The 14,990-nt window shown below is 39.7% G+C and overlaps 1 protein-coding gene across 1 annotated transcript; it reads right to left on the reverse strand.

Moving 5' to 3' along the window:
- Positions 1-1,600: 1,600 nt before the first annotated feature.
- On the reverse strand, positions 1,601-14,676 carry polm (polymerase (DNA directed), mu). Its single transcript, XM_072372169.1, has 11 exons — positions 14,328-14,676; positions 12,662-12,833; positions 10,646-10,744; positions 10,403-10,573; positions 10,240-10,311; positions 9,068-9,188; positions 6,117-6,249; positions 5,841-5,943; positions 4,201-4,476; positions 4,030-4,113; positions 1,601-3,517 (listed from the first exon to the last, which is right to left on the reverse strand). The coding sequence occupies exons 1-11, from the start codon at positions 14,525-14,527 to the stop codon at positions 3,431-3,433; spliced, it is 1,518 nt and encodes a 505-aa protein (XP_072228270.1). The 5' UTR covers positions 14,528-14,676; the 3' UTR covers positions 1,601-3,430.
- Positions 14,677-14,990: the final 314 nt, after the last annotated feature.

The following is a 14,990-nucleotide window of genomic DNA, read 5'->3' on the forward strand; positions in this document are numbered from 1 at the left end:
AGTGAGTGTGAGCATGCATGGTTGTTTGTCTCGTTTGTCTCTGTGTGGCCCTGTGATGGACTGGCGACCTGTCCAGGGTGTATCGTGCCTCTTGCCCAATGACCGCTGGGATAGGCTTCAGCCCCCCCCTTGACCCGACAGTTTGTTTAAGCGGGTATAGAAAATGGATGGATGGACGTTCCTCTTTCTATCATCTACGGAACATGATATAATCAAAAGATTCAGAGGATCCAGAGACATCTCTGTGACCTTCAGGCCCTCAGGCAGCTCTGCTTTAAAAACAGACCTGATTCTGTCCTGGACTGATGTGCCTACAGTCCAGACCTTTCACCACATGAAAACATTGTGATTTTACCAACAGTTTCATGGACAGATTTAGATGAAGAAAACCAATTTATAACAACTCAGTGATGTTTCTGAAACATTCTTGTCTTCCACGTTCACATGAAAAATATCCGGTAACAACATCGTCATGTTAATAAAGTGCCGTAAAAACATCAATATTTCACCTTCATCTTGAGTTTAAAGGGAAATGATCCAGTTGAGACCTTCAAACCTGCACTTCAGTGAGATCCCACAGTGAGATCTCTGCGCAGCTGTGTGGTTTCTGTTCTCGGGGGATGTTCAGATAAGAAGACGAGGACGCCGTTGAATGCAGGTCATTGTTACACAGGTGTGTCTGCGGGGAAACTTAACGGCCTCTTTTCCTTTATAATAAAACTTTGAAATGATCCACTCAAGTCGAACAGAAAGAAGGAGAGCAGGAAACTAAAACTGTCACCACAGAAACTGTCATCAGTTCACAACTGAACTGGATCTACTCGTTGTTCATCATGTGGTACTAAACTCTGGGTCGTGTAAACGAGAACTGGTGACTCCAAACTGACCCGAGGAGTGAGTGTGGATAGTTGGTTGTCTCTGTGTGACGCGTCCAGGGTGTACCCTGCCCCCCCCCCAGCTAAGGCCAGGAACTTGATTAAGTGGCTTTAGAAAATAGATGGATGGATGAAGCTGACATGGGATGTTTGCTCGGTCCAAAATGTTTAAGAGAGTGAAACGTGACATAATTGTTTCCAGGCAGAACCTTGTTGTAGTTCATAATGTTTGTCTTTGTTCTTCTACTAAACTTTTTGTTTTCTGCGCGTTTGCATATTTTAACTTCCTACACCAGTCACTACTCACACAAAGAACTTTATTTGGATAAAAGTGGACTTCTGTCAGATAAATTCTAACATTTATCTGTGTTTTTTTTTTTTTTTATGTTTTTCCCTCTCAAATCTCCTGGATTTTAACATAAAAACTGATTTACAAAGTCTTTTCTGAATTTCAAGGCACATTTATGGAAAAAAAATTTAAATAATCTGTTATGTTGTGTACTTTCTATAGCTGCATAATTTCTAAACCTTTCAGTTTAGAAACCATTGAAGCCTTTTATATAAATTTTTCTCTAACTTACATCTGGTTCAGTACATTTCAAGTGAACCGTTTCATAAAAACTTCTTCTTTAAAATAGTTTTTAAGATTTTTTTTAATTGCATTTAATTACTGATTTAAAAACAAATGAGAAAAGAACAAAAATCAAACATGACACATCAGTGGTAAAATTTTGAGATTTTGGCTTTTTCACTGATATTTTTAGCGGTGCTTGCACCGTTCAGGCCAACTCCAGATATTCTTAACCTTTTTCATGAAAACCATGGATGAGTCTCATGGTTTGGTGTCACCAGAAGATCCACAGTGTTCATAATAAAACTTTATTACACAATATAATTCTTAATAAAACACACCAATATTGTACAGGTAGTATTAGGATCACAGTACTGTTGATACCAGTTCTGTAATTCCAATCAAAGGTAAAAAGCACTTTTACTTCCACTGGAACCAGGTTGTTTCCTTTATGTTTCATACGTCAGTGTTTACTTTCCTGGTTGATCGGTTTAATACGACAAACACATGAAGAAGAGCTTGAATAAGGGTAACTGGACTAGTTTTTCTTAATTTTTGAAGACGCTTCACCTCTCACTCAGTTCAGAACTGAAGAAGCCTTTCAGTTGAGAGGCGAAAACTGTTAAGATTGGTGGATTATGGAGGTTGTAAAGGACCTAAACGCAGCTCAGAGAGCCGCTTGCAGATAGTATCACATTGGGGTTTTTTGTTATGTTTTTAGGTCTTGGTTTGTCATGTTTTACTTTGGTTTCCCTTGCCCTGTCACGCTTGATCATTAGTTCACTTACTTCCCCTGTGCTTTCAGCTGCACTCCATCACTAATCACCTCCCTATTTAGTTTCCAGGTTCCCCCATGCACAGTGCGAAATCCTCACCATCATTAATGTCACCGTCATTTATGTATTGTCAGGTTTTTCCTCATGTTTTTCACAGCCACAGTCAGGTTTTGTTTGTTTTTCATAGTTATTCTTCTTGTATTCCTTTTGTTGTTCCTTTTAAATAAATCAAGTTTTATTTTGAAATATCTGCATCCGGGTACCATCTCCACCACGCCACGAACCAAACCTCATCAGTTGTGACAGATAGACGATTACTTGAGGACATAAACTAACAACCAAAAGACTGGATAACTAACAGGATGAAGAGGAAACCCAAATGTGGTTGAATACTCGATAGACAACATTAAATAAGAAGTAACATTACCTAAGACAACTGAGGGAATCCAGGTAAAATAACAAGAAAACTAAACTGAGCCAACAACTAAAATTCCAGAAAATAAGAATGAAAAATACAAATGAGGCACAAACAAGAAAACAAACTGGATCTAAAGACATAAAAACCAAACAGGACACAAAGATTAAAGCTCCACGCTACAAGATAATAACCAGAAAATGTCTCAGTGACACCTAAAAATTCACATAACTCAAACAAAAAAACCCACAAACCATCACAGAAACATCTTCGAGAATCAAGAAAAAGAAGTCCAGTTGCTCATATTCAAGCTCTGAGGATCACCATGACCTGGATGACTGAGGATCGACACTGAAATGTTTACGTCTGTTCAGCAGATTTGGAAAGGAGCACCAGATAAGAAACGCTCAGCAGCTGAAATGTCAAACAACACAGCAGCTAGTTTTTACATCCCCGAACACGTACCCAAACATAATTCTTTACTGAAGTACTGCGAGTACAAGGTGCTCTTTGGGAGATAAAAAGCCCCTTACCATGTAAAGTTTATGGGTTGTAACCACTAATGTGCATAAAAGAAAACTAGATGTTTGGAATTCACAAAGGAGGACGCCATCTTTGATTCCTTTAACACATCCACTGTGGTCACAGATGCTGCAGACTGCGTTCTTAAACAGATGTAAGCTTCTGGTACCTGAAACAACAGATCCCTGCGTTCACTTCCACTCTGCTGCCTGCAGCTAAAAGCCCTCACATGTTCTTTTGAGCTTATTTTAGGGTTTCCTGCAGGAACTTCTCAGGCGTTTCTCTCTGATGGAGGAATGTAGTCCAGACCAAGATGAGCAAATATCTCCTCCTCTGATGAAACCCTCAGATATCTACTCTGTGAGACAAACAAATATCAACACTGGAATAAATATTGTACCTTAACTGTTTTTAAAACACAGAAGTTGGAATCAGGGAAAGCCTGGCAACCTCTTTGCTAGCCCAGTTAGCTTTTCAGCACACGGTTGTCAGTACTTTCAGCAAAGTAAAGTAAGAGTACATGAACAAATGTAATCGGGAATAAAATGACGAACAAATTGACAATCAACAATATATTTTGTTGTCTTTATATTTTCACTCACTCATTCATTTTATCCTTTCACAGATTTATTCTTTCTGCCGCTTTCATGACATAAGAATCTGTTATAAATAAACAAATAAACAGAAATTTTAATTCCCAGTTTGCACACTCGACTCGCCTTCTCTCTCAGCGGGAGGAAACCTAACAGGCACCTGAAGTCGCCATTGTAAAACTTTTTTTTTGACAGGAAACAAACAGCACTCAGACACTAAGGCAGAAGTGTGACTTTCTTATGAAACATTCATCCACTCAGGAATCATTCTGCTCACCTGGTTGTTGTCGTACAGAGCATGGCTGCTCAGCGACATGCCCCTCTCATGCCCCGCCCACCGCCGCAGCTCCCTCTCAAACAACTTCAGAGAACATTACATCAGTGTAAACATCAGAAATGTGAAAGGAAGCTGTTTGAGAGCCTAAAGAAGGATATATAAAGGGCTCACCTTGGATCCTGTCCAGCCCAACAGAGCAAAAGCAAACTGACAGAAGGGTGAAACCACCAGGTCCACTCTCACTGCCCGCCACAATCTGTGATCATGTCGACCGAGTTTGTTTTCTGTCACCGTCTGCAGATCTTCAGCTCCTGGTTCTTCCTTCTTGGACAGTTTAAAGATGGATAAACATCTCTCAAAGCGGTCCATGTTGGAGGCGGGGCGACCGGGACCATCGTTGGACTCCAGGTAAGAGTTTCTTGTTGTTTTCTGGTACAACAATAAATCCTGTAAGAAAGATTACACTGTTGGTTGATAGGCTCAGGGTATATCAGGAGCTTGTCTTAAGTGGTTCTCTTCATAACTTTCCGAAAGGTTTTTCTCAATAAACATTTGTAATTTCAAGTTGTTTTGATTGGGGCTAATTGATCCTTTGTCTGTAGGCTTTCTCCAAGGTTCTGTTCTGGGCCCAGTGCTGTTTGCTGTATACTTCCTTCTTTTGGGTAGTATAGAACAATTAAAGTTGTTTCCTGCCATTTCTATGCAGATGATATTTAGCCATATGTTTCTTTTAAGCTTCATGTTATTTCTGAGCTGCATGAAGTCCATACGAGACTGGATGGCAGACACCTTTCTTCAGCTAAACAGATAAAACATAGTGTCTTATTTCTGCTCCAAAGGTGAAACAAAGTCAGTCAAACCTACTTTATGTGATCGAAATTTTTTTCGTGAGCCAGGATTTGAACCTTGATCAGTCTGGTTCATTCATGTTTTTTATCAGCTTTGGAATACATCAAAATCAGGTTTGTTGTATCCCTAGCAAAGATGGAAATGATTATCCATTCTTTTTATTATCTTCTTTTTATTGATTTTATTTCACTTTTTGTGAAGCACTTTGTGACATATGTTCTTGAAAAGTAAATAAAACTTACTCATTTACACTTTGGCTGTACAAAGACGGCTTTTAATATTTCCCTGAATCTTTTGAAACATTTCTGTGTCCAACCAAAAGTGAACACAAGAAACATGAGCACAGTTTCTTCAGTATTTGGACATATTATTAGAAGTAATGTTATAATTCCTCCATTTGTAAATTGCATGACGATTAGCACTCCTGCTCTGTGCATGAGAACGCTTTATTCCTGTTTTTGAGGAGTCGCACGAAAAACGACTTTGCCTTTAATTTATGGAAATCCCACCTTTTTAACAAAACAAACTAAACTCAAACCCTCAGGCTGGACCCGACGTTCTGAGGCCGCCATGGCAGGGCAAAGGCTGGCAGACCAACGACCAATCAGATGAGCCTGCCCTATAAACCAGTCCAGGTTGCATTGGCTTGTTGTCTTTTTGGTTTTAACCTATATTAACCCTGATGCTTGTATCCTCTTTGCTAGGTTTAACATTAACTGGGGGCTTGTCCGGGATTTGGACTCAGTTAGTTAGATACATCCAATCTTTCTGTTTACATATTAGGTTCATTAGAGTTGTATTCAGCTTGGAAAAAGCTGTGTGTTGTGGGGTCTAGAGATAGGCTAAAGTTGTGAATGTAAGAACAACGTTTGTATGTATGAGTCAATGTCCTTCTTTGTGTGAATATACCTGGTCAATTAAGCCGTTTCTGATTCTGATTTTGATTCTGACTGAAAAGTTACCTTCGACTCCAGCCAGGAGACCACTTTGGACATCAGTCCCACCTCCCTGCCCTCCTCTGGGTGTGTTATCAGGAAATCAACATCATGACCCGTTACCTTTCCTCTGGGAAAAAAAACTTCAGACATCACTTTTTTATCCTACTGCAGCACAAAAGTTTAAAATCTTTTCTAATCTCCTCAGATACAACTTTAATCTCACATAAGTTTATGAGAAAAGTTTTAATTATTCATTTTTGACTCATAACAGTCACCGTGAGTGGATGTTTGACCTTTTACCTCCTGAATCCTCCGGTCAGAACAATCTCAGCTCCTGGTAGCACCGAGGTCACAGCTTTCTCCACAATGCCCCTGATGGTGTCAGCCTCTGCTTTAGTGACTGGCTGGTTGATGTCATCATAGTGCTCCAGACCTGTAAGATGACAAACTACTCATCAACATCATGGTCATTACAATGTGTTCAACAAGGAAAGAGGAAAACTCTGCTTCCTCTGCAGAGATGGTGATCCTGTTCTGTCATTATCTGAGGAAATCTCTCATTAAGACTGAGCTTAAGACAGATTTTATTTACGAACAGGTGAAATTTACCAATAAAAGTCATCTCACCTTTCTTATGTGAACCATCAGCCAGAGTGACACTACTTCTAAAAACAGAGCTAATTAAAAAGAGTAATTAAATCTCCTCTATTTTCTGGATTTAGCGCCAAAAATTCTGCTCTGGTTCCCATTTAAAAAGTGGAGCATTCTCGTGTTGTTGTGTGGTCATAAATCGGTTTCTCTAGCTTCCCTGTCCGTACCGGAGGTCAGTTTCGGCAAATCAGTTACATTTTATGCGTCTCTGGTCGGTTTTACAGTAAATCATCGTTCACATATGAGCTCCTTCACTCGTCACAGTAGGCATTAAATGTATTATATTTTTAACACAGTTCAGAACTGATTAATTAGCTCAGATCAGAGGTTGGGTCGCAGAGGCAACGGGTCTAGGAGGAAAACCTAGACATCCCTCTCCCCAGCAACACTCTCAAGCTCGTCCTGGGGGATCCCGAGGCATTTCCAGTTTCAGATGGGATATATAATCCCTCCAGTGAGTTCTGAGTCTGCCTCTGGGCCTCCTCCCAGTTGGACGTACCTGAAAAACCTCCAAAGGGAGGCGACCAGGAGGCATCCAAACATGAACCACCTCAGCTGACTCCTTTCTATGTGGAGGAGCAGCGGCTCTACACCGAGCTCCCTCCGGATGGTGGAGCTCCTCCCCCTGTCTCTAAGCCTGAGCCCAGCCCCCCTCGGAAGGAAATACATTTCAGCAGCTTGTATCCACGACCTCATTCTTTGGGTCACTACCCAGATCTGTGACCATAGGTAAGGGTCGGAACAGAGATGGAGCAGTAAACTGAAAACTTCTCCTTCCTGTTCAGCTCCCTCTTCACCACATCGGACCGGAGCAGCGCCCTCCTTACTGCTGACGAAGCCCCAATCCGTCTGTCCATCTCACCATCACTGAGAACAAGATCCAGAAATACTTAAACTCCTCCACCTGGGCCAAAGACTCATCCCTGACCTGGAGGGAGCACTCCATCTTTTCCGGCTGCTTCACACTCAGCTGTAAACAGAAGGTCTGGGTCATGGCTTGAAGAAGCCAACAGAACCACATCATCTGCAAAAAGCAGAGATGTAACCCTGATGTTTCCAAACCAGACTTCCTCCTCTCCCGGACTACATCTCCAGATCCTGTCCATGAAAACCACAAACAGGATCGGTGACGAGGGGCAGCCCTGTAGGAGTCCAACACACACCGTAAACAAGTTTGACCAAGGGGCTAAAACGAAAGTCGGGGAGAAATTTCAGCCCTAAAAACACCGCTCTCTGGGAGGAAGTACTTTTGAAACTGCCCTGAACCTTTGGGATGAGGCCTGCAGAGCTGGACACTTCTGACTGAGTATCCCCAGAGTTTTATTTCCACCTTTCTGTCTCAGTCATCTCAGGAATAACATCCACAATAGCTTATAAAATATGTTAACTTTAACCTGTCAGGCGGGAATAGTTTTCTCAGAGGTAATGCTCTAAGATACAAATATAAAACCCCCCACAGAATTTTGTAACATGGACAAATTGGCTCACTTCCTTGTTTGTTGGTTGGTTTGATCTGTGGGGCAGAGGGAGGCAGCTGCGTTCAAAAACTTTCATCTTTGACAGTTTCACTGTGGTTATGTTCTAACACAAAAAGGAAAACATCCCAAACCTCATTAAAAGTGTGTATCATGGACCAATGTTGATCTAATACAGCTGAGGAGTTAGGCTGTCCAGTTAGGCTCCTAAGTTCTTTTCCTGGACCTCGTGGGGTTAAAGAAAGATGGCTGGATGTGCAAAAGGAGATAAATTAAGGAAGCATCTGAGCTCCTTTCCTTAGCATTTGGAGAACTCAAACAGCTCTTATCTTGGCTTCTACTCAGAAACTTCCAGGTCATTTCACTCTGAATAAGAGTTTGGTATCTAGTTGGGAGCCTTAATCACATTTGTGACAGGCACAAAACTGCTGTAATGACCCATAATGCGTATTTAAAAGTATTGCAGAGGATGGAAAACAACTAGTTTGTCTTTAATCTGCAAAATATAACTCTCTTTAATAAAATCAAGCTATTTTTTCAGCTGTTCAAAATAACTCTCTTGAAGGAAACTGAACAATTTTACAATAAAATCAGCATTCTAATGATAAGATAGAGGCTTTAATACATTTGGATGTTAATAAACTGCTGTAACAGCTTAGAGGGCTCCTTTAAGGGTACTGTAGATGGTGGGGAGAACTTTTAGGGTAAAATGTAAGAAAGTAGACCAAAATAGACCATTTGTTTTCCTAATCTACATAAGACCTCTAACCACAGTGGAAATGCAAAAGACCCACCCAGGGCTTTAGCTCAGCTTCAGGCTGTTCAGGCTGTTTAACTTGTGGGTATTTATTGGTGGAAATTCAGCTTTTGTTGCTTGATGTGAGAAACATCTACACAGCTCTAGTACAGCTGATTATGATGAACCGAGAGGTACATTTAGCTCTACCTGCTGGGGTATGTTAGAGCTTTTCATGGGACAAAATCTTCAGTCTGAACAGTAAAGGTAAACCTCATCAGTAAAGTCGACCTGAACATCATTATTTGGGTTTAAAATGTAGAAAAAAAAAATCAGATCTGAGTCACGGAGGGATAAAAAACTGTAAAATGAATCATGCAAACACACACCTGCCTGCTGCAATCGATTGAGTGTTTGTTCTGAAGCTCGTAACTGATGAAGGTCGTGTATCCCGTCTCTGATCCATCGATCGGCTGTTTTTGATCCGACTCCAAAAATACCCGTCAATACCTGAAAGAAAATCAGAGAAAATACAGACTTAAAAGAGCACTAAATACTTCATATTATTATCCTGAAAATGTTTCCTGCTCACATCACTGCGTCGCTGAGTTTATGGTCATTTAAGAACCACAATAATCATGTTGTGAATAATCTGATATAACAGCCCGGATCTGAGGACAAAGAGCTAAATGTTTATCATGTTCAGGTTGTTTATATGTCAGATTCTTATCATGTAAGTCATCAAGTTGCCAAAAAGTGCAGAAAAACAGTAGCTCTGAGTTCTGAAAATCCCTCAACAACAAATCAAAAGTTTGGATAAAAAAAAACAGAGGAAAAACAAAGTAATTAACCAAAAACCACTCTGCACATTACAAAGAAGTAGCACTAAGGATAGTTCACCAGGTGGAATATCTGGAGCACACAAATCTGCTGACATTTGTGGATTCGTTCACATTTAAAACTAGTCAAATTATGTGTAAAGTAGGAAATATTTGGCTCACAGAACGTCCGTCCTGGAGTCTGATGTTACTTGTTTATCATGTTAATATGATGGCTTTTAGCATATTATTACATATTATTATGTTTGAAATGAAGAATTTAAAGTTAAAAAAACTAAAAATACATCTGCACACAAAATTGTGAACTACCTAAATCAGAATCAGAACCTCTTTATCCGCCAAATGTACAACGTACACAGGAATCCAATTGGATTTCATTGGATTATGATTACAATGAATTGAATTCCAATTAGCTTGAATTGGACTATATTATTTAAGTGCCTTGAGATGACAATTGTTGTAATTTGGTGCTATATAAATAAAACTGAACTGAAATTAACTGAATTTAATTTTACCTGGTGTAACAGCGCCACAGAACATTAAATAAAATAAACTACAGCAGATTATTCAGGATTTCATTTAAAGGATCATTACAGATTTTATGAATATTATACCAGAAAAACTGTCATTGTTTGAAAAATCTATCCTCTTTATTAAGCCGATGACCCTTCAGACTTTTCTCTTGACGCTTTGAGGTTTTGAATTTAAAAGAGCTGGCCTACCTTTAGTGCTTTATACCGCTCAGACTCTTTGGTTGATTCAACCTCACTTGATGCTCCATTCTCCAAAATGTCCTGCAGATCCAGGGAATAAAAACAGGGTCATGAAGTCTGTTTCGGGTGTGATGGAGCAGCTAAACGAAGGCTGTGTGAAATATCCTCTGACATTGATGACTCTGAGTGAGTGATCTCCCAGGCAGGGCAGCCCTCTGAGCTGCGACATGCTCGTCACCGGGGAGGGGAGCGCTTTCAACACGGCGGCAGCCCGGCGGAACGCCACACCTCGCCCGTCCTCCTCGCTGAGCTCCGCGTTTTCAGCCAGAAGCGACAAAGCATCCTGAAACCCAAAGGCCTTTTAAAGGGCATGAACTTATCAACAAGTGTCAGAGGTTGCTGTTTGCTGACGTACAGTAAGGGTGGTGTTATGGTTGTCCAGGATGGTCCTTCTCTGACAGGCGTAGCTCGGCACCGAGAACACGACAACCTCCGATTCACTTATCTGCGGCTCCTGAGAGACACGAGAGGAATTAAAACACACAAATAAAAACTCAAATCTACTGAGTATGACTAAAACATGAATGAAATAACTCAAATGAATAGTATTTTGTGTGTCCAATACAGCGTTGTGCATGAAAATGTTAAAAATGTTCATATTTTCTGTTTATTTTTAACTGAAGAACATGACGTGAGCTCATGTCTGATTGTGCCATGTTGAATTGTGCCTGCACACACCCAGCTGGTGCTCGATTTAACGTAAACCAGACTTTGGGATGATTTCTGCATCACACATAGATTTATACCAAAACCGGACTTTTAAAACACATGTAAATATGTCAGTCTGAACAAAATCGTGTGAACTGAGCCTCTTAAACCGGAAAAAAAAACAACACACCAGATAATACAGTTAGGATTGAATCCCAGTTTAAAACAGTGAGTTTCAATCCAGCTGTTCTAAATTTGCATATTTTTCTGTTTCTTTTGTCAGAAACTGGGACTGAAGATCGGCCCATAAAGACTACGTATCAACTCACGGTCTTCAGGATGTTTTCAGGTGTGTTGCAGACCTCCATGCTTCTCTGAAAAGGTTCAACCTCGTTTTTTTGGGTCAACAAAAACCAGACATGATCAAAAGCTCTTTCTGCAAACTTTTAACCAGCAGTGGTGTCTTGCCATGTTTCACGAAGCACATCTTCATGAATCTAAAAATAAACTGAATTTCTGTCTTAGTCTGACGAAGATTGGACTTTTGAAATGCACGTTAGTCTCAGCAAAAATGATGTTGAGGTTTGAATCACTCCTGCATGCAAACTCTCAGCAAGGCTCAAATGGACCCAAGTGCTCAGTTCATGTTCTAAAGTTTAGAATGTCTTGATTATAAGTATCCAATCAAGACACTTAAAGCATTCCCAGACTCTCGCTCTGCTCTAATAAAATCCTGATTTTATAACCACAGCCTCATCTGACAAAATCACCATTAAAGTAACTTAAAGACAGCGTCTGTGTGGTGAATTCAGCTGAACCTACATCTACTATGATCTCCCACAGAGGAAGTTAGCAGCAGCAGAATGTCTTGAACTGGTTTTCATACAGTTCATAGTGTCACAGCTTTAGATTACTTTGGTTAGTAACTTGTTTCAACATGCCATCTTGCCCACTATCCTGTGCCAACTGCAGTTGAGGCAATAAGGAGAGTGATCACCAGCTTCCTGAGATGGTGGTTAGGTGTCCCACACAGTCTCAGTGGGTAGATGCTGTACAGTGGCAGCAACATCTTGGCTAGAGGTCGAGCTGGCCTCGGCTCTATGCTTCTTGCCCAGGGGGAGGTTCATGCAGGTGTGGATGGACAAGATGGAGTCTGTAGAGCAGCAGAAGGTAACCAGGAATAACATCTCAGACTGTTACCGTCTCCCGATCCAGTCTGTGTATGATAGCCTACCAGGTTCAACTGAACCCCACACCTGGAGTAACATTTACAATGAACCTGTTCTGGAAGAGGACACTCGAACACGCCCTGAGCAGTAGCAGGTGCAGTGGCGTCCGCTTTCATTTCCAACACATCTCCACCACAGGATAATCTCCTTTGTCAAGGCAGGAGAGGGGGGAGCCACAGTGCGAGCAGCTGCAGCCCAGGATACATCACTAAAGATGCATCTCAGAGCATCCACACAGGAAGCTTTCAGCAACACAGCTCCAGTGCTCATATACAGGGACACTTAAAGGGCCAGGTCGAGCTGCAACCTTAGCTCGACTCAACTGTGCAGGTAACAGTACTGAGAGGCTTGTTTACAGAACAGAGAATTAATGTTATGTTGTTTTTTACACCACTTATATCAGATTCCATCCACTTGTCCATGTCAAGAAAGTTAGAATAATAATTTCTTCCGAATCCAACACACGGTATCTTCTACAGATAAATTAATTGTACCTGGAGTTTATGTCTGTCCAGTATCTCCACAGGCTGAGCCGCACGCATGCTCTCTGTATACCAGCTGATGTCCAGCAGGTGTACCGCCGCTCGGCCTCCGCCCTGCGAGTCCAACCACGCCCTGACCTCATCGCCGGAGTTGTTCTCACAGATAACATGTGTGACACGTTCACTGTGGAAGGACAGCGAAAACCTCATGAATGCGACTGAAGGCTAAAATAAATGTTAAAAGTAGGTCAAATTTCATCATACATCAGACTTATCTTTAGTTAACTTAAAGTTTACTGATTTGGAACAACGAGTTTTACGTTCACTATATTTTACTTGTAATTGGTTTGTAGAAAATCTGAATCTTTGGTGTATTTATTGTACTTTTGTGTGCTAAAGTGGAACAACATAAAGTATAATTACAGTGTATGTTCTAATTTATATGTTTAATTTGTAAAATAAATTTTAATTACTTTGTTTTACTTAAATGTTAATGAAAAAGTGCCACTAACATTGAAGCAATATGCAATAAATACTTATAAATGATACTTTTCACACATTTATATTCATAACAAATCTCTATTCAACAGTAACTAACCAACAACTTAGTTTTTACTTTACAGGTTTGAAACACAAATGTAGAAAAGTTCACTTAAATTTAAGCTGAAATGTAATTTCAAATAATTAACTTAACCTGTATTTTTTTAAAAATATATTCCAATAAAAGTGTACTAGTACAGTTATCTTAAAATGTGACATTAGCATACTTATGTCATATTTTTCTAAACTTTTATAAGCTGACTGGAAACATACTGTTGAAAATATGAATATATTTAATATAAAAATAAAGTAGATTTAGACCATTAAGGAGAATAATATCAAACATATTGGTGAGTTACTAATCAATATGAATATAAATGGGTTGAAGAGTATGATGAATATTAATAAAATAAGAATATATTAATAGGATATTGTCTTATTTTGGTGGCACTCTAGCAGTAAATGTTTAGTATCCTTTAACGTTAAGAATATTTTCTTTTAAAATATTCCAATCAAGTCTATTATAGCACTATTTTTAAAGTGTGTGAAAAGTGTGACATTGGCATACTTCTCATGCATTTCTAGATAGAAAATATGAAGTTCAATAAAATAAGGTAAATTTATCTATTTATTTATCTATTTTAACAAGAATATTTCTTAACTGCACTTTTCAACCCATAAAGTGACAAAGTATGTTTAATTTTTATGGATAAAAAGTGCAAAAAGTATGATAGAGCATCCTGTTAATGAAATAAGGACATGTTAATGTCATATTGCCTTAATATTAGTGGCATTTTTTCAATCAGTTTTCATAAAGTTAACTATATTTCACTAATAAAACATGTAAATTAGTGCATATACAACCATGTATATACTTTAGTGTACTTTATGTTCCCCTTTAGCACAGAAAAGTACAATAATTATTATGAAAATTCTGCTTTTCGACAATTTAATTAGAACTAAATATATTTAGCACATTTAATAGTCACCAGGGAGCTATTTTTCTTATTTTTTTGACTGACTTTGTATCTTTAACACTGTTATTTAAGTTTTATTTAACTAATTCTCCAAAGAGAAAGTTGTTACTTCGTTTCTCTATGTTGTAATTGATCTGTATGGGAACCTTTTCTCCTCTCACCTGAACAGCTCCTCCACCTGAAATCCTTTCCTTCGTCCGAGCTGAGAGAGGAAAGCCCTTCGACTGGTTCCCATTTTCCTTACCAACAGGAATAAAACAACCTGAGGGAACTTAGTCTGGCCTCTGCTGTCAGTCCCAGTGTTCCTAGTATCCGAAGAGACTAGTTTTCTTCGTTTTAATGGCACCATTGTTCCCAACATTAGACGTTAAACCATCAGATAAATTTAAATGTCTATAAAACAACAGGTAGTTGACTCAATGCGCCACATAATCGGTGGCAGCTGCTGATGGAGGTTAGTGGGAATGAAACAGCATCTGACTTCAGTGTCTGATAGAAACCGGACGCAGCTGTGATGTCGTAGCGGTTCTGGTGCAACACCAAAATACTTCCGACTGGAAACAACGCGCGATAACTATAGACATATATACAAAGGTTTCCCAAAGACAGCAGTTTGAAGAGACAATGGGAACTGGCAGTGAAACGGGAAGGTTTTGTGGCAACTAAGAGGTCCTTGCTCTGCAGTGAGCACTTCAAGCCAGATGACTTTGACAAAACAGGGCAAATTGTCCAGCTGAGACATGGAGTCAAACCATCTGTCTTTAACTTCCCGTCTCATTTACAAAAGGTATGTGTGCCATTTGGCTAAAGAATTAATTAATTCC

The sequence above is a fragment of the Leuresthes tenuis genome, unplaced genomic scaffold, assembly GCF_036924035.1.
Source record: "Leuresthes tenuis unplaced genomic scaffold, fLeuTen1.0.hap1 SCAF_19, whole genome shotgun sequence".
NCBI classification, from domain to species: Eukaryota; Metazoa; Chordata; class Actinopteri; order Atheriniformes; family Atherinopsidae; genus Leuresthes; species Leuresthes tenuis.

What these genes read in the sequence shown, in the direction of transcription:
- polm (XM_072372169.1), bottom strand. Translation starts at nt 14,527, where the DNA reads ATGTTGGGAACAATGGTGCCATTAAAACGAAGAAAACTAGTCTCTTCG. An exon ending in TGGACAGACATAAACTCCAG is followed by an intron (nt 10,745 to 12,661) that starts GTACAATTAATT and finishes CGTGTCTCTCAG; the next exon opens with GAGCCGCAGATAAGTGAATC. An exon ending in ACCATAACACCACCCTTACT is followed by an intron (nt 10,574 to 10,645) that starts GTACGTCAGCAA and finishes TTTGGGTTTCAG; the next exon opens with GATGCTTTGTCGCTTCTGGC.